Below are 19,325 nucleotides of genomic sequence, written 5' to 3'. Positions count from 1 at the left end.
CCCCGGCCCCGCATCCGCCCCCGCAGGGCGCCTTGCCCGGGAGTGGGGGAAAGCCCCCCGGTGCCTGCGCTCGCAGCCGCCCACCCCCACGGCCTCCCCCGCGGAGGGGGCGGGCGGCGGCTCAGCCAATCGGCGCCCGCGCGGGCTCGCAGGGAGACCCCGTATGGGCGCGGCCGCGGCGGCGCGGGCCGCGGCGTGATGAACGTGCGCCGCCGCCAATGGGGCGCGGGAGGCGGGGCGTGGCAGAGCTCAGCACCAACCGGCTGCGCGGGCCGCGCAGCGGGGCGGGAGGGGAGCGGATATTGATGGTAGCGCAGACTAATCGCAGCGCGGAGGCGGCAGCAGCAGTGCTGCTCGGAGCCAATCAGCGCGCCGGTCGGTCTCAAACGGGCCAATGGGCGCCGCGGGGAGGCGGGGCCAGCGGCCGGGCTGCGCCCTTGGGGGGACGGCGCGGCGAATGGCGGAGCCGGCGCCATGTTGGGTTCGACTCCCTCAGACCCGGCCGGGCTGCCCCGGGCGCTGCTGAGGCTCCCCTCGCCCTCGGTACCGCGGGTTACGTGCGGCTCTTCCCTCCCTGAGTCCCTGTTCCATGCCGCAAGCCGGCTCGGCCGTGTCGCGATAGCCGCCATGGCGGTGCGACACGTCCTCAGGGGCCCGCGGCGCTGTGTGAACCCCAGAGCCCTGTCACGACATCGCCCAGCCCTGTCCCGACACAGCGGGCGCCACAGCGGGGAGCCCGGGCCGCCCCTGCCCTGGCAACGCGGCCTGGGGAGTTTGGGGGCGTTGCGGGGTTTGGGGGTTTGGGGCCAAACCCCTTCATTTCACAGCAAAACGAGCGGTTTGGGGGCGAACGGGGACCGCGGCACCCCGGGGAGGGACAGCTCGGGACACGCAATGGCGTCGGTTTCGCTTTGCAGCACCAAAACCGCCCCCCACGTCCGTGACCTTCCCATTTCCCGGTGTTTTCGGCCCAATTCCCGCCCCGCGGCCCGGGAAGGCCCCGAGGCCTCGCCCCGCATCCGGTAGGGCTCGGGGACAGCTGTCCCTGCCCTGTCCTGTCCCTGTCCCTGTCCCTGCCCTGTCCCGCTCCCCCCACACCTCTGGGGTCCCTCGGTGTCCCCTCGTGACCTGCAGTGGTGGCACCTGGGGACAAAAGGGGGCCAACAGTGACTGTCCCATCCTGTCACTGTGGCTGTCCCTGTCCTGTCACTGTGACTGTCCCATCCTGTCACTGTGGCTGTCCCATCCTGTCACTGTGGCTGTCCCTGTCCTGTCACTGTGACTGTCCCCGTCCTGTCACCGGTGCTGTCCCCGTCCTGTCACCGAGCCGAGCCCTGGGGGCTGCGTTGGGCCGGGCAGGTCGAGGGGGGCACGGCAGGACCTGTCCCCTCAGACCCCCTCCCCCGTTTAAGCCCCCTCCCCTCATTAGTCCCAGCAGCGTCCTTGTCCCCTCCAGTAACGCCCACGATTAGCACCCAAAGCCCCATCAGGACTCCCCCAATTAGCCTCTCATTTCCCACCATCTAGACCTCCCCCAATTAACCCCCACTGTCCCCCGGGACCCCTCCCCGGTGTCCCCAGTACCAGCATTAACCCCCACTGTCCCCCGGGACCCCTCCCCGGTGTCCCCAGTACCAGCATTAACCCCCACTGTCCCCCGGGACCCCTCCCCGGTGTCCCCAGGCGCCCCCCGGTGGTCGCGGCCGGGCGGTGCCACCCCCGGGCCCGAGGCTTTGCTGCCGCCTGGCGGGGGCGCCACGGCGGGACCCGGGCACCGGCTGGCACCGACAGTGTCACCGACTGACACCGAATGTCACTGACAGTGTCACCGAGTGTCACCGGCTGGCGCCGACAGTGTCACCGACTGACACCGAATGTCACTGACAGTGTCACCGACTGTCACTGACTGTCACTGACTCGGGCACTGGCTGGCACTGAGAGTGTCACCGACTGACACCCAATGTCACTGACAGTGTCACCGACTGTCACTGACAGTGTCACCGACCCAGGCACCGACTGTCATCAACAGTGTCACCAACAGTGTCCTGTCACCCGCCACAGTGGGACCTGGGCACCGACTGTCACCAGTCCTGCCCTGTCACCAACACTGTCACCGATCCTGTCCTGCCCCCAAGAGTGTCCCTAGCAGCATCCCCAGTCCTGTGTTGTCCCCCACAGTGTCCCCAAAGCTGCCCTGTCCTGTCCCAAATAGTGCCCCCATCCCTATCCTGTTCTGTCCCCAACCCTGTCCTGAACCGTGTCCTGTCCCTGGGGCTTTCACATCAGGGTGCTGTCCTGTCCCGTGTCCCCAAAAGTGTCCCCAACCCTGTCACTGTCCCAGCGCTCACCCTGCTGCTGTCCCCAAGCCTGTCCTGTCCCCATCCGTGTCGCTGTCCCCACCTCCCACTGGCCGCTCAGGGGACAGAGGCACCCTCAGCCTTGGACTGGGGCAAACTGGGAGCACTGGGGCGAGCCGGGGGGGGGCCAGCGGGGCCAGCCTGGGGTGCCCCACCCCCGCTGCCACCCCCGATTGTCCCTCTGGGTCCCCCCACCCGGCAGGTCGCGGCCGCGGAGGAATCAGGGCGACGCCGGGCGACTCCCAGCAATTTTGGGTTGGGAACCGCAGAAATGCAGCGCGGCGCGAGCCAGGGCGGACCGGCCCGGGGACAGCGACGGGCGGGGGGACCGGGGGGGGTCACAGGGCTGGGGACAGCGCGGGGGGACACCCGGGGCAACCCGGGGGGCTCAGGGCTGGGGAGGGGTCGCTGGCAGCAGCCTGGGGGGGGGNCGCGGGGCACAGTGGCAGCTTGGGGGAGGGGGGCCCCTCGGCAGCCTGGGGGGGTCCTTCAGCAGCCGGAGGGGGGGTCCGGCCCCGGTGCCGCCCCCGCTGCCGCCGCTCTGATGTGGCTGCGGCACCGCAGCGCAATGGGAGCCACATGGCGGGGGGACACGGGGGGAGCACGGGCCGGGGGCAGGCTCGGGGGGCCACCCCTGGTCCCCAGCGGTCACCTCTGTCCCCCCACGGCCACCCGTGTCACCCCAGGGGCACCGCTGTCCCCCGGGGTGTGCCGGCTGTCCCAGGGTCCGTCTTGTCCCCGCCGGGGGTCCCTCCCGGCTCGGTGCCCCCCCGCGGCCCCCGCGGTTATTTCCAGGGATAATTCCGGGATAATTAAAGGGTGGGAGGAAACACCGGGGCCGTGGGCGCAGCTCAGCCCTGGGGCCACCCTGCTCTGGCTTCCCCGTGGGTGGGAAGCCCCCAGCCCCATTCCGGTGCCTCTGTCCCTGCAGGTCCCTGCTTCCATCCCCCCCGCCATGTCCCCACAAGTTCCCCCCTGTTCCCCCTGCTTTCCTCCTGCCCCGCGGACCCCCCCTGTCCCCCACCTTGGTGGGGGGGGGGATCTCTGGGACGCCGGGGGGGCTCCGAACACCGGGGTGCCCCCCGTGGGTGGTGCAGGGGGGGAGCTCAGCCCTGTTCCGGGCCCTCGGAGCCCCCCCGGTCCCGCGGGGCCCGTGGGCGGCCGTGGCCGGCGCACCCAGCGCGGGGGCTGCGCTATTTCGGGGCCTCCGACCGCAAGGGAAACATCCGGGGGCCGGAGAGGGCGGGCAGGGCAGGGCCGGGCCGGGGGGACACCGCGCCAGGTGAGGGCTGGGGGACGCGGGGGTCACCCGGGCTGGTGCCACTTCCTGCCCCCGAGCCCGAGGGGCTGCGGTGCCCCCGGGGGGACAACACTGCCGGGACCCCCGCGCTGGGCAGGGGGCGTTCCCTGGCCCTGGGGACCGGGATGGGGACAGGGGCATCTCCGGCCCTGCAGCCTCTGTCGTACTGAGACCCCCGGACTCATCTCAGGGGGCTGCGACCCCCCAAACTCGTGTTATGCTGGGGCTGAGATCCCCCCCAAATTTGGGACAGAGGGGCTGAGCCCCCTCAAATTCGTGTCAGCTGCTGAGCCAGGCTGATAAATGGGTGAATGAGGCAGAAGAGGGAGGCAGAGATGGGAAGAAGGGATGGAGAGGAGGACGGAGGAGGGATGGACACACGGACGGTGGCTGGCCGGCTGCCCGGGGACGGAGCCCCCCCGCCCCGTGTCCCCCCCGCGCTGGCGAGGTCCCGGCGTCCGGCCGGGTATAAATACCGGCTAATTGCGGGGGCCCGGCGCGGCCGCGGGGCCGTGGGCGGCCGAGCCCGGCGCCGCCCTGTAATCAGCCCCCGCCGCCGCCCCCCCGCGCGGCCGCCGCGCTTTGAAGGGTCCCGGGGCACACGGGGCGGGGGTCCCCACGGCCCCCGAGCCGCGGAGAGACCCCCGCCCCAAGTGACACCCCCAGCCCAGCCCGGCCGTTCGGGCAGCGCCGGACCCCCGGTGAGCCGGACCCTCGTGGGCGATGCTGGGGGGAGTGAAACCCCCCAAAAAATCCATGGGGTGCCTCCCCCCCCCGTCCCACGCCGGGCTGGCTGAGGAGGAGGAGGAGGAGGAGGGCTGGAGTGGCCGTCCCAGTTTGCTCCCAGTTTGTGGGCAGTGGAAGCCCCAGCGAGGGGGGGCCGGTGGTTGTAGCCTTCGGCGGCGCCGGCGGCTGCGGAGCGGAAAGCCCTGACTCAGGGCTGGGAAAGGGCCCCGCTGGCCCGGCGGGGGGAAACGGGCAACGGGGAAAGCGAAAAGAAACCGGGAAGGATGGGGGAGTAATAAAATAAAAAAGGGAGGGGGCATAAAAGAGCGGTTGGAGCAATTCCTTCATGGGGGAAACTGAGGCGCAGGGGGGTCCCCATCACCAGAGCCATGCGTGTCCCTGTTCCCCACTCCCTGACTCCCATCCCCGCTCCATTCCCAACTCCTGTCCCCATCCCCGCGCCTCTGACCCCATTCCTGGTACCTGAAGCTCCAGCCCATGTCCCTCTCATCCCCATCGGTTGTCCCCTCCTGTCCCCATCCCAACCCCTCATCCCCATCCCTGCTCCATCCTGGCACCTTCTGGGGTCACGAGCCTCTGGGTGTCCCAGCTGTCCCGTCCTCCTTTGTCCCTTTGTCGCCCTTCCCCTCCCTATCCATCTATTCCTTCATTCCTTCTCTCCTCTCCAGCACTTTTCCTCTTCATCCACTTCCCTTCCCAGCCCCTTCCTCCTCCTTTTCCTGCTGTCCATCCCTTTCTCCCCCTCTCCCTCCTTTCCCTTCCCCTTTTCCTCTTCTTATTTCCCTCTTATTTCTTCTCCTTTCCTTTTCCCTCCTTTCCCTTCCTTCCCTCTCCCCACTCTTCTCTTTCCTTTTCCCCACACTGGTCCCTGTCCCCTATCTCCCCTCCTTCCTCCAGCTCTCAGCCTCCTCATCTTCCTCCATTCACAACTTTTTTAAAAATTTTTCTTCCATTTCCTTATAGAATTTTTCTTTTCTCTTCCCTTCCTTTTTCATTTCCCTTTTAACTTTTCCCTTCCTTTTTCCTTTCCCCTTTCCTCTCTTTTCCTTTCCTCCTCATCTCTTTTCTTTCCCTCCTTTTCTCTCTTATTTCCCTTTTCCAATTCCTTGTTCTTTCCCCCCCTTTCTTCTCTCCCCCTTTTCTCCTTCTTTTCCCCTCTCTCATCTTTTCCTTCCTCCTTTCCTTTTCCTCTTCCCCTTCCCCTGCCCCCCTTCCCGCGGTCCCCCGGCCCCCCCGGCTGGGGGCGGTTCGGGGCCGGGCTCCCGCTCCCGGCCCCGGTCCCGGCCCGGCCCAGCCCCGCCGCAGCGGCACAGCGGGGCGGGCGGCGGCCACGGTGCTCCGTCCCTCCCTCTCCCTCCGTCCCTCCCTCCGCAGCGAGCCCCGGCATCCCGGGACACCGGCATCCCGGGACAGCGGCACACCGCGACAGCGCGACACCGCGGGCAGGACCCACCCCCGGCATCCCCGGAGCCCGGTAAGGACCCCCGGGACCGGGACCCTTCGGGATGGGGGACACTGCCCCGGGAGCGGGACCCCGCGTAGAGGAACACGGGGTGGGGGATCCCCCTGGAGGGACAGGGACCCTTTGGGATGGGGGATCCCCCTGGGGGGACAGGGACACTTTGGGATGGGGGATCCCCCTCGAGGATCAGGGATCCTTTGGGATGGGGGATCCCCCTGGAAGGACAGGGACCCTTTGGGATGGGGGATCCCTGCTCTGGGGCTGGGACCCCAGGATTTGGGAGCCACGGGGTGGCGGACTCGCTCCAGGATGGGGGAGCCCCCTGGGATATGGGACTCCCCCAAGGACAGGGACCTGTGTGGGCCCTGAGCATCCCCCTGCGGTCCCTGTGCCGGGGGACACGTGTGACCCTGCCCCAGCAGGGACTGCCCTGCCATGCCCAGAGGGGGAACAGGGACAGGGGGATGGTGCCGAGTGCCACTGTCACCCCAAACTGTCTCTCTGGCTGGGGACAGCACCACTGCACAGGAGCTAGGCCCAGGTGTCCTCGGGTTTAGGGGACATGGGGTGGCACTGACAGGGTGGGGGAAACTGAGGCAAGGGCTGTGGGGACACTTGGGGCCAGGGACCAGGGACGGGGTTTGGGGATTGGGACTGGGGACAAGGACTGAGTTTGGGGACCAAGGAACTGTGGACTTAGGGGACCAGGGACTGGGGGACAAGGGACGGGGAATGGGGAACTGGAACCGAGGATCAAGAACTGGACACTGGTGGTCAGTGACAAGAGACCGGGAATTTGGGACCCAGAATTTGGGACCGGAGACCCCTAGAGCAGGGGCTGGACCCCTCCCCACGCCGGGAGGGGACATGGGAGGGGTCAAGATCCCTGAGCCAGCGGGAGCCACAAAGGGACTGTCACCCCCGGCAGCAGCGAGCTCACGCCGTCCTCGGCCCGCAGCTCCCGGGGCTCCTTCCCTGCTCCTTAATTTCCCGGCGCAAGCGGAGCTGATTTATGGGAGTTTGACACTATTTTAAGCGTGCGCCTCCGTTTGCCGCTCGCCCTGGTTTTAATTACCTCGGCTCTCGCGGCAGGGCAGCGTTCCCGGGGCACAGGCCTGGCCCTTGTTATCCTTGGAAAACCGGGAGCGCGCTTGCGGCCACGGCCGGGCCGGCGTAAAAATAGGCGCAAAAACCACGGAAAAAAAAAAAAAAAAAAAAGAAAGGGGGGCTCGGGGGGGAACACCCTAAAAAAAACCCCAAACAAACAAAAAAGCCAAAGTGGAAATGCCCCAAGGTGGGTGAAAAGATGAATTAAAAAAAAGAAAATCAAATAAAGGGAAGGCCGGGGGTGATGGGGGTGAGGGACAGCTCACGACACCCCGGCCCAGCCCGTGCAGCTGAAAGCCATGACGGGTATAAAAGCAGAGGAAGTCACCCGGGGAGGGGGAGGCCACAGCATAATTCGATTAAAAGGCCATAAAGGCAGAAGGAGCCGAGATTGGGGGTGGGGGGAGGCCCTGCCACCAGCACAACCCCACAGCAGCCCCCAGAGAAGCCCCTTTGGGGGGGATGCTGGGCTGGGTGTGGCCTCAACTCTGTGGGGGGAAACTGAGGCACAGGGGATGGGGACTGTTGGGGGTGGTAGGAACCCTGGGGCTGGGGCGTGCAGCAGGGCTGACACCCCAATACCACTGGCACCCCAGTTGGGCTGACAGCCCAATGCAGCTGCCCCCACTGCGGACCCCCAGGACGGGTCACCCCATGGCTCACGGTGCCCCTCAGAACCTTGAAGCCCCGTTCCCCTTTTCCACAGGCTGCCAAGTGCCATGGCCGCGAGCCCCCGCTGACATCGCCCCCCACGCCTCGCGGTGCCCCCGCTGACATCGCCCCCCACACTTCGCGGTGCCCCCGCAGCCATGGGTGACTCGTACGCCGCCGCCTTCCCCAGCGCCCCGGGGCTGCTGTCGCCGTCCGCCAGCCCCCAGGCCTCCCCCGGCCCCTACGGCCCCGACTACGGCCCCTTCGGGCACCCCTTCCCAGCCCCGTCCGGTGCCCAGGAGGTGCTGGGGGCCCCCGTGGTGGTGGCCAAGGGGCACCCCGCGGGCGAGTGCCTGCCGGGGGTGTACCCCTCGCTGGAGATGCCGCACCCCTACGGCTCCTGGTACAAGGGCGGCATCGGCGGGGGGCTGCCGGGGGGCTCCGGGCCCGCGGCCCCGTCCTGGTGGGATGTGCACCCCAACGGGGGCTGGCTGGGGGGGCCGGCGGGCGCCGAGGGGCTGCAGGGCTCGCTGCAGGGCCAGCCCACCCTCAGCCCCCCTCTGCCCACCTACGGCTCCGATTTCGGCGCTCTGAACCCCCCTCCATACACCAACGCCCCCGCGGCGCCCCCCACCCCTAAACCCACGCCGGGCGAGACCCCCAAGGGTCCCCGCGGCGGCTCCTTGGGGGGACGCCCGGCGTGCGATTGTCCCAACTGCCAGGAGCTGGAGCGGCTCGGGGGCCCGGCGGGGTCGCGGCGGAAGCCGGTGCACAGCTGCCACATCCCGGGCTGCGGCAAGGTGTACGGCAAAGCGTCGCACCTGAAGGCGCACCTGCGCTGGCACACGGGCGAGCGGCCCTTCGTGTGCAACTGGCTCTTCTGCGGGAAGCGCTTCACCCGCTCCGACGAGCTGGAGCGCCACGTCCGGACCCACACGCGAGAGAAGAAGTTCACCTGCCTGCTGTGCAGCAAGCGCTTCACCCGCTCCGACCACCTCAGCAAGCACCAGAAGACCCACGCCGACCCCCCCAAGCCGCCCCCCGGCGCCGAGCAGCCCCCGGCGTCCCCCCGGCCGCCCCCCGCCTCGCCCGGCAAGGACGGCGGCAGTCCCGAGGCCGGGAGTTTGTTGGAGATTTGAGCCTTTCCGCCTTCATCTTCCTCTTCCTCCTCCTCTGCGCCGCTGGGGATATTTATTACGGGGTGCTGCTCCCCCCAAGCCCCCTCCCCCTCAGTTCCCCAGCTCCTCGTTAGCCATTCTAATTTATGTCTTAAATTATGGGGGGGCTCTCCGAGCGCTCTGGGGTTCACTGGGGGGTGTCAAGGTGAGACCCCCCCCCCCTTCTGTTTTCCCTTCCACCTCCCCCAACCCTTCTTACCCCCAGCCCTCACCTCGCCCCCCGCACTCAGGGACAGGGTTTGCCCCCCTCCCCGGGCCTGGTTCATCAGTGCTAATGTAACGTGTCCCCCCCACTTTTTTTTAGCTGCCTGCCCCTCCTGCCCCCCGGAAAAAAAGCAATAAAAGGATTGAGAGTGGAGCTGGGCCCCCTTCTGCGGCTGAGGCCGGGCAGCTTCATCACAGCGATGTGCTCTGCAGGGCTCCAAGGGAAACTGAGGCACGGAGGGCACACGGGCCTGCTGTGTCCCCCCTCTCGGGGGGTGGCAGGACTGTGCGGGGTTGGGGACAAGCTGGGCTGTCCCCTTGTCCTCAGCTCCTGGAGTGCCATGTCCTGTGCCTCTCCCCTTCCCCAGGATCTTGTCCCCGTGTTCCCAGGACTCTGTTCCCTATGCTCCCCACAGTCTCCTTGTCCCCATGTCCCTCCTCGTGTCCCCAACCTCAGGGACAGCCAAAGCCTGACAGGCTGCGGGGCCTGACAGGACTGTCCCCTGCCAGCCTCACCCTGCCCACGCGCGTCCCCACTCCAGGGACGTTGTGTGCACGGGAACACGCCCGTGCACAGCCCCGTGCCTCAGTTTCCCCCGGCCACATCCCAGGGCCCACGTGGCAGCACCGGGCACGCGGCGGGGCCACGTGTCCCCGAGGACACCCCAATTTTGGGCGCTGTGGGCTGGCGGGGACCCCACTGCACTCCCCCTCCCCCTGCCCTGGGCTCCCGCCAGCCCTTTGATGCGCTCAGCCCTGGTTTGGGGCTTTTCCTGAAAAAAAAACCCAAAAAGCCACGGAAAAAGGCAACAGGAGGCGGAAACGAGCTCCAGTGCCAGCACGGAGCGGGGGGGCAGTGCTGGCACCCATGGTCCTGCGGGGGGACAGGGACACGGGTGGCAGCAGGTCCCATGCCAGCCCCGGGTGAGTCACGGTGGCCACGAGCTGGCCAGGACCCAGCTGTCCCCAGGGAGAGGGGGGACACAGGCTGGGGAAACTGAGGCACGGAGGCGGCAATGCAGCGGCCGGAGCTCAGCGCCACCACACAGAGCGCCACAGAGCTGTCCCCAGGGTGGCTCCCGGGGGCATTTGGAGTGGCAGTGCCACCTCTGCATGTCGCCCCCCAGACCAGCCACACCCTGCCCGACACCAACTCGCCCGTTTCGGGGTTTTCCCCCAGAACCCCGGCCCCGCTGCCGCTCGCCGTGGGTGGGCCGGTGCCAAGCAGGGCGAGGAGCCACGTCCCCGAGCCAAACCCCGGCCCGGCGGCCACCGAGGGCTCGACCGCCCGGAGCCTCCCAAACCACAGAGCCCAACCCCATCCAGCGACCCCCCCAACCCCACCGGGACCCCCCCTCCGCCACCTCCGCCTTTTTTCCCGTCTCGCTGCCCCGTCAGCCGCGTTTGGGGGGGTCCGAGGGACGCCACGAGGCCACGCCAGCCCTGCGGTGGCTCTGATGTCGGCGCCATCCCAAATCGTCGTCTCCTATCGAACCCCGCTCGCTCCGTAACGGGCGAGGAATGTGGGGCCCCCCGCCGCAGCTCCCCCCGCCGCCTTTATTTAATATCCTGAGAAAATTAAAATAACTCTTGCGGCCGCTAAGGAAAACACGGGGATAAACACGAGAAAAGCGGGAGCCCCGGGAGAGGGGCTGGGAGCGAGCCAACGCGGGGGCACGCGGCGGGAGCGGCACCCGGGGGACGCGGGGAGAACGGACACGGGCACTCGCCAGACGGGACACCGGGGGAGGCGGCACCGGGGACACGGGAGCGCGGGACAGCGGCATGCCGCGGGAGCACAACAGGGGACCGGGACCGGGGGTGCCCGCGGGACACAGGGGTGCGGGACACGCGGGGTGCCCGCAGGACGCGGGGGTGCCCCGGGGGTGCCCCAGGGTCCCGGTCCCGGTCCCGGTCCCGGTCCCGGTCCCAGCACTGCCCTGCTCGGACACCACGTGACCAGTTTTCGTGTCCGCCCCTCGCCCCGCCCCTCAAGGGAGGCTCCGCCTCTCTTAAAGGGGTAACGACAGTAAAAAGTGGCCCTCATTTTTTATCAGTCCTCGTTACAACCGCAGGGCCACTAAGGCACCGCTGGAGCGCGGCGGTGCAGGAGTCGCCGATATTCTGTCTCCTCCTCGGAGGAAAGTCGGGGAGCGTGGCGTTGTCCCACAGTGAGTTCTCCGCGGATTTCTCACTCGAGCCGCGGCCCTTTTAATTCGCCTCCCACACGCGGCCGGAGCCACGAGGGCGGCGCGCGGCGGCGATTGGCGCGAACGGGGAGCGGGAAGCGGGAAGGGGTGAGGGGAGGCAAGATGGCGGCGCCGGGGGCTGAGGGCGGGGAGCCGGGGGGAAACCGGGGGGCACCGGGGGTTGTGAGCGGGTGAGGGAAAACCCGGGGGGCACCGCGGGTTGTGAGGGGCGGAGAGACCGGCGGAAGGGTCGCCGGCCTGGAGCCGGCGCATCCCGAGGGCAGCGGCGGTTTCAGCTGTCGCCCCCCGGCCCGGTCTCGCCGCCAGGCTCGGCGCCGCCATGTGCTCGCTGGGGCTGTTCCCGCCGCCGCCGCCGCCTGGGGATGTCACCCTGTACGAGCTCAACAACGCGCTGGTCTGCGGCCGCCTCAGCGAGCAGCTCCCGCTGGCCTTCCAGAGCCAGGTGAGACCCCGAGCCGGGGGAGCCTCCTGGCTGCCAGCCCCTCCAGCCTGGGGCTGCCACCTTTGTCCCCCTCAGCTGTGGCTGGAGCTCTGTCCCCTCTGCCGGGGTCTCTCCAGGCACCCTCAGGCTGCTCCTTCGCCCCTCCTTGTGTCCCTGCCTTCCTCCCCTCGCCTTTTGCCCGCTGCCCTGGGGGGGTCCCTTTGTGCCCTCAGGCTCGGGGGGCTCATGGGGGTTCAGGGAGCTCAGAGGGTCTCGGGGGAGCTGAGGGGCTCAGGGGGGGCTGTGTGTGCTGCAGGTTCCCGACCTGCCCGTGCTGAGCCTGCCCAAGGAGCCTCTCAAGGCCCACGGCCGCCTGGAGCCCAGCGCCCGCCCGCCCTTCATCCACCACCGCGAGTCGCTCTGGAAGCGCTGCCTGAGCGCCTGGTGAGTGCCCCGCTGCCCCCAGAGAGCTCGGGCTGTCCCCAGAGAGCTCGGGCTGTCCCCAGAGAGCCGGGGCTGTCCCCAGAGAGCCGGGGCTGTCCCCCGAGAGCCGGGGCTGTCCCCAGAGAGCCGGGGCTGTCCCCAGAGAGCTCGGGCTGCCCCCAGAGAGCCGGGGCTGTCCCCAGAGAGCCGGGGCTGTCCCCAGAGAGCCCGGGCTGTCCCCCGAGAGCCCGGGCTGTCCCCCGAGAGCCGGGGCTGTCCCCCGAGAGCCGGGGCTGTCCCCAGAGAGCCCGGGCTGTCCCCAGAACGGGCCGGGCCGGGCGGTGACCGTGCTCTTGCCGCAGGCGCGACGCCGGGCTCTGTGGGCTGCTCAGGGAGCTGGCCGGCGCCGAGGAGGAGGGTGAGTTTGGGCTGCTTGAAGAGCTCGGGTCTCGCTGGGATGCTTTGGCCGGGCCCTGCTGTCCCTGCCCGTGTCCCCTGTGGCTGGCAGGGACGCTGAGGCTGCCTTTGCCCTGTGCCAGGGCTGCGGTGGCTGCGGACGGGCTCGAGCCACGCGCTGGCCGTGTGCCGCTGGCTGTCCTCGCTGCACGGCTCCCTGTTCCCTCACCTGTCCGTGAGTCATTCCCGCCTGGGGCAAGGGGAGCAGCGATTTGGGGTGGGGAGTGGTCCCTTCCCCACTAAAACCCCCCCGAAATGCTCCTCCTGGTGATGCCCAGCTCCAGACACTGCTCCTTCCTCCTCTGGGGGAAAATGGACACTGGGAAGGTGTTTGGTGCTCCAAGAGGGGCCCAAATCCAGGTGGGGGAGAGGGAGAAAGGCCTGGAACCTGGGGGTCACTGATGCCAGCTCAGTGTTCTCCTCTCCCTGCAGCTGACCAGTGAGGACATGATTGCAGCCTTCTCCCAGGCCGTGGACTGGTGAGTTCTGGGTGTCCCAAAATCACCGTGCCAGGGTCTGGGACCCTCCTGGGGTGGGAGTACAAGGACAGGATGGCCCCGTTTGGGTGGGCTCAGCCATTAAAGGCAAATATTGCCCCACTGGCTCTGGCTGCCCTGGTTTGTGTGTCCTGGTCAGGAAGAGATCAGGGTTAAAGGAGATCAGAGCCTGGAAAATTCCTTCCAATTCCAACCCCAGGCTGTGGTCACCAGCCCCTCAGCAGAGCCCTGTGAATAATCCCCAGAAACAGGGAATTTCTCAAAGAAAATGGTCCTGTTGAGCAGCAGAAAGGAAGTTTTATTTCTCTGGGGACTCTGAGAGGGGTCTTTGCCAGCCCAGGGGGTGCTGGGGGGTCTCACCCTCCCCTGTGCCCCCTCCAGGGCTGGCTGCACCGTCCGGGCCTTCGCCTGGCACCCCCACACCAACAAATTCGCTGTGGCTCTTCTGGACGATTCCATCCGTGTCTACAACTCCAGCAGGTGGGGCTTTGTCCCGGGGTGGGCGCTGCCCTGGGCCTGCTGCCCACCTGGGCACACCTGGGCTCCTGTTCAGCCCTCCCTGCTCCTTCCCTGCTCTCCCCTGAGCCTCAAGAGCTTTGTCTGTCCTTTCCCTGCCTGCTCTGTACCTCTGGGGACATCCTGGGGGTCACAAGCCCTGGGGGTGGTGACAGAGCCGGGGGGACACGGGCTGAGTGTCCTCTGTCCCCCAGGTGTCCCTGCTCCCCCAGGGAATGCCAGTCCCTGCTCAGGAGAAGACTCTGCCGGCTGCTCCTGCAGCCCCCCCAGGTGTCCCCGGGCTGGGACATCCGGCCAGCCTGGGCCCTGTCCGGACTGGGGACACCTCGGCTCGGTCACACCAGGTGTGCCCTGGCTCGCTGCGGTGTCACTGGCTGGGAATTCCTGTCCCCGGGAAGCACACGGCAGGGCACACCCCCTCCCCAGCCTGCTGTCCCCCTCACTGTGCTCAGGGCTGGCAGGGGACACTGTGGCTGCACCAGGGTTCCCACAGCTCCCCCGTCCCCTGTCCCCTCCCCGGCAGTGCCACCGTGCCCTCGCTGAAGCACCGCCTGCAGAGGAACGTGGCCGCCATGGCCTGGAAGCCGCTCTGTGCCTCCATCCTGGCCGTGGCCTGCCAGAGCTGTGTCCTCGTGTGGCACCTGGACCCCACCTCCCTCTCCACCAGGTGACAGCTCCCACCCTCCCTTCCCGGCCGCTGTCACCCCGCTGGGGTTGGCTTTGGGGCAGCGCCACCGTCCCGCCAGCAAATCCCAAACGCCGGTGGCTTCTCCCTCTTCCTGTGCAGGCCCTCGTCGGGCTGTGCCCAGGTGCTGTCCTGCCCCGGGCACAGCCCTGTCACCAGCCTGGCCTGGGCGCCCAGCGGGGAGCGGCTGCTCTCGGCGTCACCAGTGGACACGGCCATGCTGGTGAGGACCCTCCTGGGGACACCCCTGGGGTCACCCGGGGACACTCGGGCTGGGCACAGGCACTGCTGCTACAGAGGCAGCTCTGGGATTTCACCTGGACCTGAAATCTTCACTCTGTTCCCTAATCCCGGTGTCACAGTTGTCCTCCTTGTCCCCTCCAGGTGTGGGACGTGTCCACCGAGACCTGTGTCCAGCTGCAGTGGTTTGGGGGTGGCGGTGTCACCTACTTGGCGTGGTCCCCCGATGGCAGCAAGGTGCTGGCAGCCACCCCCTCGGCCGTGTTCCGGTGAGCTCCTCATCCCCATCCTCATCCTCGCTCCAGAAAATCCCAAATATTCCCCCTGCTCCTGTTCCTGTTGTGGGGACAGAGTGGGGAGTGGCTGGGGGACAGGCTTGGACATCGTGGATCCCCGGAGCAGCAGGATTGGGGCAAATTCCCAGGAGTTCTGCTCCCTGAAGCCCATCTCCTGCAGGGTGTGGGAGGCCCAGATGTGGACCTGTGAGCGCTGGCCCACGATCAGGGGACGCTGCCAGGTAGGATGGGATATTCCCCTCCCAGGCAATTCCCCTCATTTTGGCTGGAAAAATCTTCTGGGACCACCCAGGCCAACCCCTGGCACTGCCAAGGCCACCAGTGAGCCACATCCACAGGGCTTTTAATCCCTCCAGGAACGGGGTTACTAACCCTGCCCTGGGCAGCCAGCCCAAGAAATTGTGGAAATTTTCCCTAATTGTGTGGAAATCTTCCCAATATCCAACCTGACCCTCTCCTGGCACAGCCTGAGGCCGTGTCCCTCTTGTCCCATTCAGGGACTTGTGGAGTGGAAAGTCCTTCCTGAACCTCCTTTTCTCCAGTCTGAGACACTCCGGGCAGGGTGGCACTGTCCCACAGCAGGGTGACAGGGTGGCACTGTCCCACAGACAGGGTGCTGGAGCCCCGATGGCAGCCGGCTGCTCTTCACCGTGCTGGGTGAATCCGTCATCTACTCCTTGTCCTTCTCCGAGTACCGGGGTGAGTTTGTCCCACCTGGAGCTTCCCAAGGGCTGGGAGAGGGTTGCCCAATGTCCCCACAGCTTTGGGGTGAGGAGCTGGGACACACAGGGGGTGTTTTGGGGTCCCCAAGCACGGAATCTGTGGAATTCAGGTTTTTCCATCCCTCATGTTGCTCCTCAGTCACAGTTGTGGGGTCTTGACAGGATTTCAGGGAGACTCCAGTGGGTCCAGAGCCAGCTTGGGGGTCCTGGTGCTTGCTGTCCCTTGTCCTCCATCTGGGACACCAGCACGACTGCTCTGAGAAAGAAATAAGTGAGTGATCACCTGGGAAATGCAGTGGGATTGCTGGAGCGTGGATCTCTGCCCTTTCAGGGGAGATGCAGGGGCAGGTGGGAGGCTCCAAGACGGCCTCGATCGTGGCAGACCTGTCCGAGACCACCTTCGAGACCCTCTACGGGGAGGAGAGGTGGGTGTGCCTGGGGACACAGGGAGTCCCTGCTCCTCCTGGCAGCCACCCCTCGCTGCTGGGGACACCCAGGGGGTCTCTGCCCCCCAATTTGGGGACTTGTGCTGTTCCAGGATCGGAGGAGAGGTTCATTCCATGGTGTGGGACCCCACCGGGGAGAGGCTGGCGGTGATCATCAGAGGTCAGTCCTGCTCCCTTCCTGCTTTGGCCTGGGACTCCTGCTGCCCTGGGAGAAGGGACACGGGGGACAAGGGAGAGCCTTGGTGCTTCTGTGCCCTGCAGGACACCCCGAGTGTGCGGGCAGCCAGCCGGCCGTCGCCGTGTTCCGCACCCGCAACAGCCCCGTCTTCGAGCTCCTGCCCTGGTGCGTGGGGACCGGGGGGGTTTGGGTTCATGGCAGGGGTTTTGGGTGGGTTTGGGTTCATTGAGATGGGTTTTGGGTTCATTTGGGTGGGTTTGGGTTCATGGCAGGGGGTTTTGGGTGGGTTTGGGTTCATTGAGATGGGATTTGGGTGGGTTTGTGTTCATTGCAGGGGGGTTTGGGTTCACTGCAGCAGATTTGGGATAGGTTTGGGTTCACTGAGTCCCATTAACTCCCAGGATGTGATGGGGGAGCGCTGCCCCTGGTGCCCCTCCTCCAATCCCTGACACTCCGTCTTCGAGCTCCTGCCCTGGTGCGTGGGGACCGGGGGGGTTTGGGTTCATGGCAGGGGTTTTGGGTGGGTTTGGGTTCATTGAGATGGGTTTTGGGTTCATTTGGGTGGGTTTGGGTTCATGGCAGGGGGTTTTGGGTGGGTTTGGGTTCATTGAGATGGGATTTGGGTGGGTTTGGGTTCATTTGGGTGGGTTTGTGTTCATTGCAGGGGGGTTTGGGTTCACTGCAGCAGATTTGGGATAGGTTTGGGTTCACTGAGTCCCATTAACTCCCAGGATGTGATGGGGGAGCGCTGCCCCTGGTGCCCCTCCTCCAATCCCTGACACTGCTTCACCCTGAAATTTGCTTTGGCCACATTGTCCCCTCCCCACCTCACCCCCTTGGCTTTGGGTTGTCCTTTCCCAGTGCATCCCTTCAGACCCCAAGCACCCCTAGCTCACTGGGATGTGCTGTTTCCCCTGGGACCCCCAGCATCCCCAGCTCTCTGGGATGTGCTGTTTCCAGGCCCTAACCGTGGCTGTTCCCCCTCCCCACAGCGGCTTCGTGCGGGGTGAGCGCGGTGCCCGGCCCCAGCTCATCTCCTTCCACCCCTGCTTCCCTCAGGGCGCCCTGCTGACCGTGGTGAGTCCCTCCCCGGGGCATTCCCAGTCCCAGGGGACACTGGTGGCACTGGGAGGGGGCTGGGATCAGGGTGAGACAGGGAGAGGAGGTTTAACCAGACCAAGGGTTGGGTCCTGTGTTTTGGGGACAGTGGCCAGGCAGGAAGGGACCTGGAGGGACTGAGGAGCAGTGCTGGACACGAGCCAGGTGTGCCCAGGGGGCCAAAAAGTCTGGTGGGATCCTGGCCTGGCTCAGGGGTGGAGTGGCCAGCAGGAGCAGGGGGTTGTTTCTCCCCATGGCCACACCTTGAATGCTGTTCCAGGTCTGGACCCCCCAGTTCAGGAAAGATTTTGGCATCTGGGGCATGTCCAGAAAAGGGAACAGAGCTGGGGAAGGGTCTGGAGCTCTGGGAGGGTGGAGGAGGGGCTCAGCCTGGAGAGGAAGAGGCTCAGGGGGAACCTCATCCTCCCTGACAGGGGGGGCAGCCAGGTGAGGTCTCTGCTCCCAGTGACAGGACCAGGGGACACAGCCAGGGGAGCTTTGGGTGGACTTCAGGAATTTCTTCCCAGAAAGGGTGACTGGACGTTGGAGTGGGCTGGGGAGGTGAACATCCCTGGGGTGTTGAGGCAGAGCCTGGCAGGGGCTTGGTGACAAAGCCCGGGTGACAGGGTGCTGTCAGGGGCTGCACTCCGTCCCAACGGGTGCTCCCCAGTTCGGTGCCCTTCGGACACTCAGCCCTGCCCCTCCCTGTGCCCTGCAGTGCTGGTCCTCGGGGAGGATCTCCCACATCCCCTTCTTCTTCGTCAGCGCCCTGGAGCCCCGCGGCAGCCCCCGCCGCAGCCCCGCGCCCGTGCTGGGCAGCGTCCGCGAGCAGCCGCTCTTCTCCGAGCTCTGAGACCCCCCCGGGGCCCCCTCGGGCCCCCTCGGACACCCCAGGGCCTCCTCTCCCTCCAGGAGCCCCCCCACCTGCTCGGGGTCTGGCAGTGCCTGATTTAATCCTGCCCCGATTAAAGGTGGATTTTCCTTCCCGCTCGTCTTCTTTCCTCACCCCGATGGGAGTGGAAGATTTCTGGGGGTGAATTTGGGAAGTCCTGTGGGTCTGGGGGGATTCTGGGGGCTCCAGAGTTGGTTTTTGGGGTCAGAAAGAGTGTGATCCCAGTGCAGCCCATGGGTCAGGGCTGCTCTTTTGGGATCAGAGAGCCCTGTTTTGGGGTCGGGTGATGGCTGAAGGGGTTTTGGGGGTTTTTGGCCACACACCAACCCCCAGGCTTTGTCTTGAGGGTGAGCAAAAGCGAACCAAAACCCCAAATGGAACCAAACCCTCTGAGGGTCCCCAAAACCCAGCCCTGGGGGCCCCAGGGTGCTTGTGCTGCCCCAGGTGAGCCCCCCCAGCCCCGCAGGTGGGGGCAGCAGCTGGGCCCCCCCAGGGGGGGATGAACGCTGCTGCTGGGGGTGGCACAGTGAAATCCCAGGATTACGCACCCTTAATCCCAGGATTACACTCCCCCAATCCCAGGATTACGCTGTGCTGCCAGGGAGGACAGGGAGTGCACAGGGTCCCTGCTCCCCCCACCCAACAACCTCAGGACCCCCAAAATCCTCCCCAGAGCAAGGGGGAGACCCCTCCCCTTCCCCCCCACAGCATCCAGCCCCCTCCTGAGGCTCGGCAGGAGGATCCAGGGGGGTCCAGGGGTGACCCGGGCTCCAAACCCACCGCAGCTGCTGGGGCCAGCCCGGGGGGGCTTCACCCCTCGGGCCTGCCCGGTTGGCTCCCGGTGCCGCCGCTGAGCGGCTCCTCCTCCTCCCGCTGCTCCCGGTGTGGCCGTGCCCGCGCCCCGCAGGGCAGCGCCCGCAGGTACCGCAGCTGCAGCCGCGTCTCCTCCCGGCTCCGCCGCACGGAGCGGCGCACGCAGAGCAGCACCAAGCCCAGCCACCCGCCCACGGCCACCAGCGCCGCCACGTCCGGGACCCGCGCTGTCCCCGCGCCCCTCCCCAGCGTCTCGTTGTGGCCGCTGGGTGGGACCGGCGCCGGTGGAGCCCCCCCGGGGCACCGGGAACCCCCCCGGGCGTGCTGGGGCAGCGCCAGCAGCAGCAGCAGGAGCAGCCCGGCCGCCCGCATGGCCCCGAAGGAGCGGAGGGAGGGGACACCGTGACCCCCCCGCGTGCTGGTGAC

At 67.1% G+C, this 19,325-nt stretch overlaps 2 protein-coding genes across 5 annotated transcripts; both read left to right on the top strand.

Moving 5' to 3' along the window:
• Positions 1-322: 322 nt before the first annotated feature.
• Positions 323-8,901, top strand: SP7 (Sp7 transcription factor). 2 transcript variants are annotated; one of them, XM_041472166.1, is made up of 3 exons: positions 323-1,022; positions 5,779-5,878; positions 7,680-8,901. In XM_041472166.1, exon 3 carries the CDS (start codon positions 7,783-7,785, stop codon positions 8,761-8,763), a length of 981 nt encoding a protein of 326 aa, XP_041328100.1. In that variant the 5' UTR covers positions 323-1,022; positions 5,779-5,878; positions 7,680-7,782; the 3' UTR covers positions 8,764-8,901. The 2 variants fall into 2 exon arrangements, with proteins under 2 accessions (XP_041328100.1, XP_041328102.1); XM_041472168.1 differs by lacking the exon at positions 323-1,022 and having other exon boundaries at positions 5,708-5,878.
• A 2,170-nt stretch (positions 8,902-11,071) lies between these two features.
• AAAS (aladin WD repeat nucleoporin) lies at positions 11,072-18,180 on the top strand. Of its 3 annotated transcripts, none has more exons than XM_041472161.1 (17): positions 11,072-11,177; positions 11,523-11,658; positions 11,954-12,081; positions 12,423-12,478; positions 12,600-12,691; positions 12,949-12,995; positions 13,395-13,493; positions 14,053-14,196; positions 14,317-14,437; positions 14,599-14,723; positions 14,857-14,971; positions 15,359-15,449; positions 15,804-15,897; positions 16,011-16,078; positions 16,180-16,261; positions 17,089-17,173; positions 17,913-18,180. In XM_041472161.1, the coding sequence occupies exons 2-17, from the start codon at positions 11,536-11,538 to the stop codon at positions 18,045-18,047; spliced, it is 1,605 nt and encodes a 534-aa protein (XP_041328095.1). In that variant the 5' UTR covers positions 11,072-11,177; positions 11,523-11,535; the 3' UTR covers positions 18,048-18,180. The 3 variants fall into 3 exon arrangements, with proteins under 3 accessions (XP_041328095.1, XP_041328096.1, XP_041328097.1); XM_041472162.1 differs by lacking the exon at positions 11,072-11,177 and adding an exon at positions 11,261-11,303; XM_041472163.1 differs by lacking the exon at positions 11,072-11,177 and having other exon boundaries at positions 11,320-11,658; positions 14,911-14,971.
• The last annotated feature ends 1,145 nt before the right edge of the window (positions 18,181-19,325 follow it).

The sequence above is a fragment of the Pyrgilauda ruficollis genome, unplaced genomic scaffold (assembly GCF_017590135.1).
Source record: "Pyrgilauda ruficollis isolate IOZ18807 unplaced genomic scaffold, ASM1759013v1 scaffold280, whole genome shotgun sequence".
NCBI lineage: Eukaryota > Metazoa > Chordata > Aves > Passeriformes > Passeridae > Pyrgilauda > Pyrgilauda ruficollis.
The sequence above is the reverse complement of the archived record's forward strand: the minus strand, read 5'-3'. Positions and strand labels throughout refer to the sequence as shown.

What these genes read in the sequence shown, in the direction of transcription:
- AAAS (XM_041472161.1), top strand. Translation starts at nt 11,536, where the DNA reads ATGTGCTCGCTGGGGCTGTTCCCGCCGCCGCCGCCGCCTGGGGATGTC. An exon ending in CCCTGTTCCCTCACCTGTCC is followed by an intron (nt 12,692 to 12,948) that starts GTGAGTCATTCC and finishes CTCTCCCTGCAG; the next exon opens with CTGACCAGTGAGGACATGAT. An exon ending in GTCCTTCTCCGAGTACCGGG is followed by an intron (nt 15,450 to 15,803) that starts GTGAGTTTGTCC and finishes CTGCCCTTTCAG; the next exon opens with GGGAGATGCAGGGGCAGGTG.
- SP7 (XM_041472166.1), top strand. Translation starts at nt 7,783, where the DNA reads ATGGGTGACTCGTACGCCGCCGCCTTCCCCAGCGCCCCGGGGCTGCTG.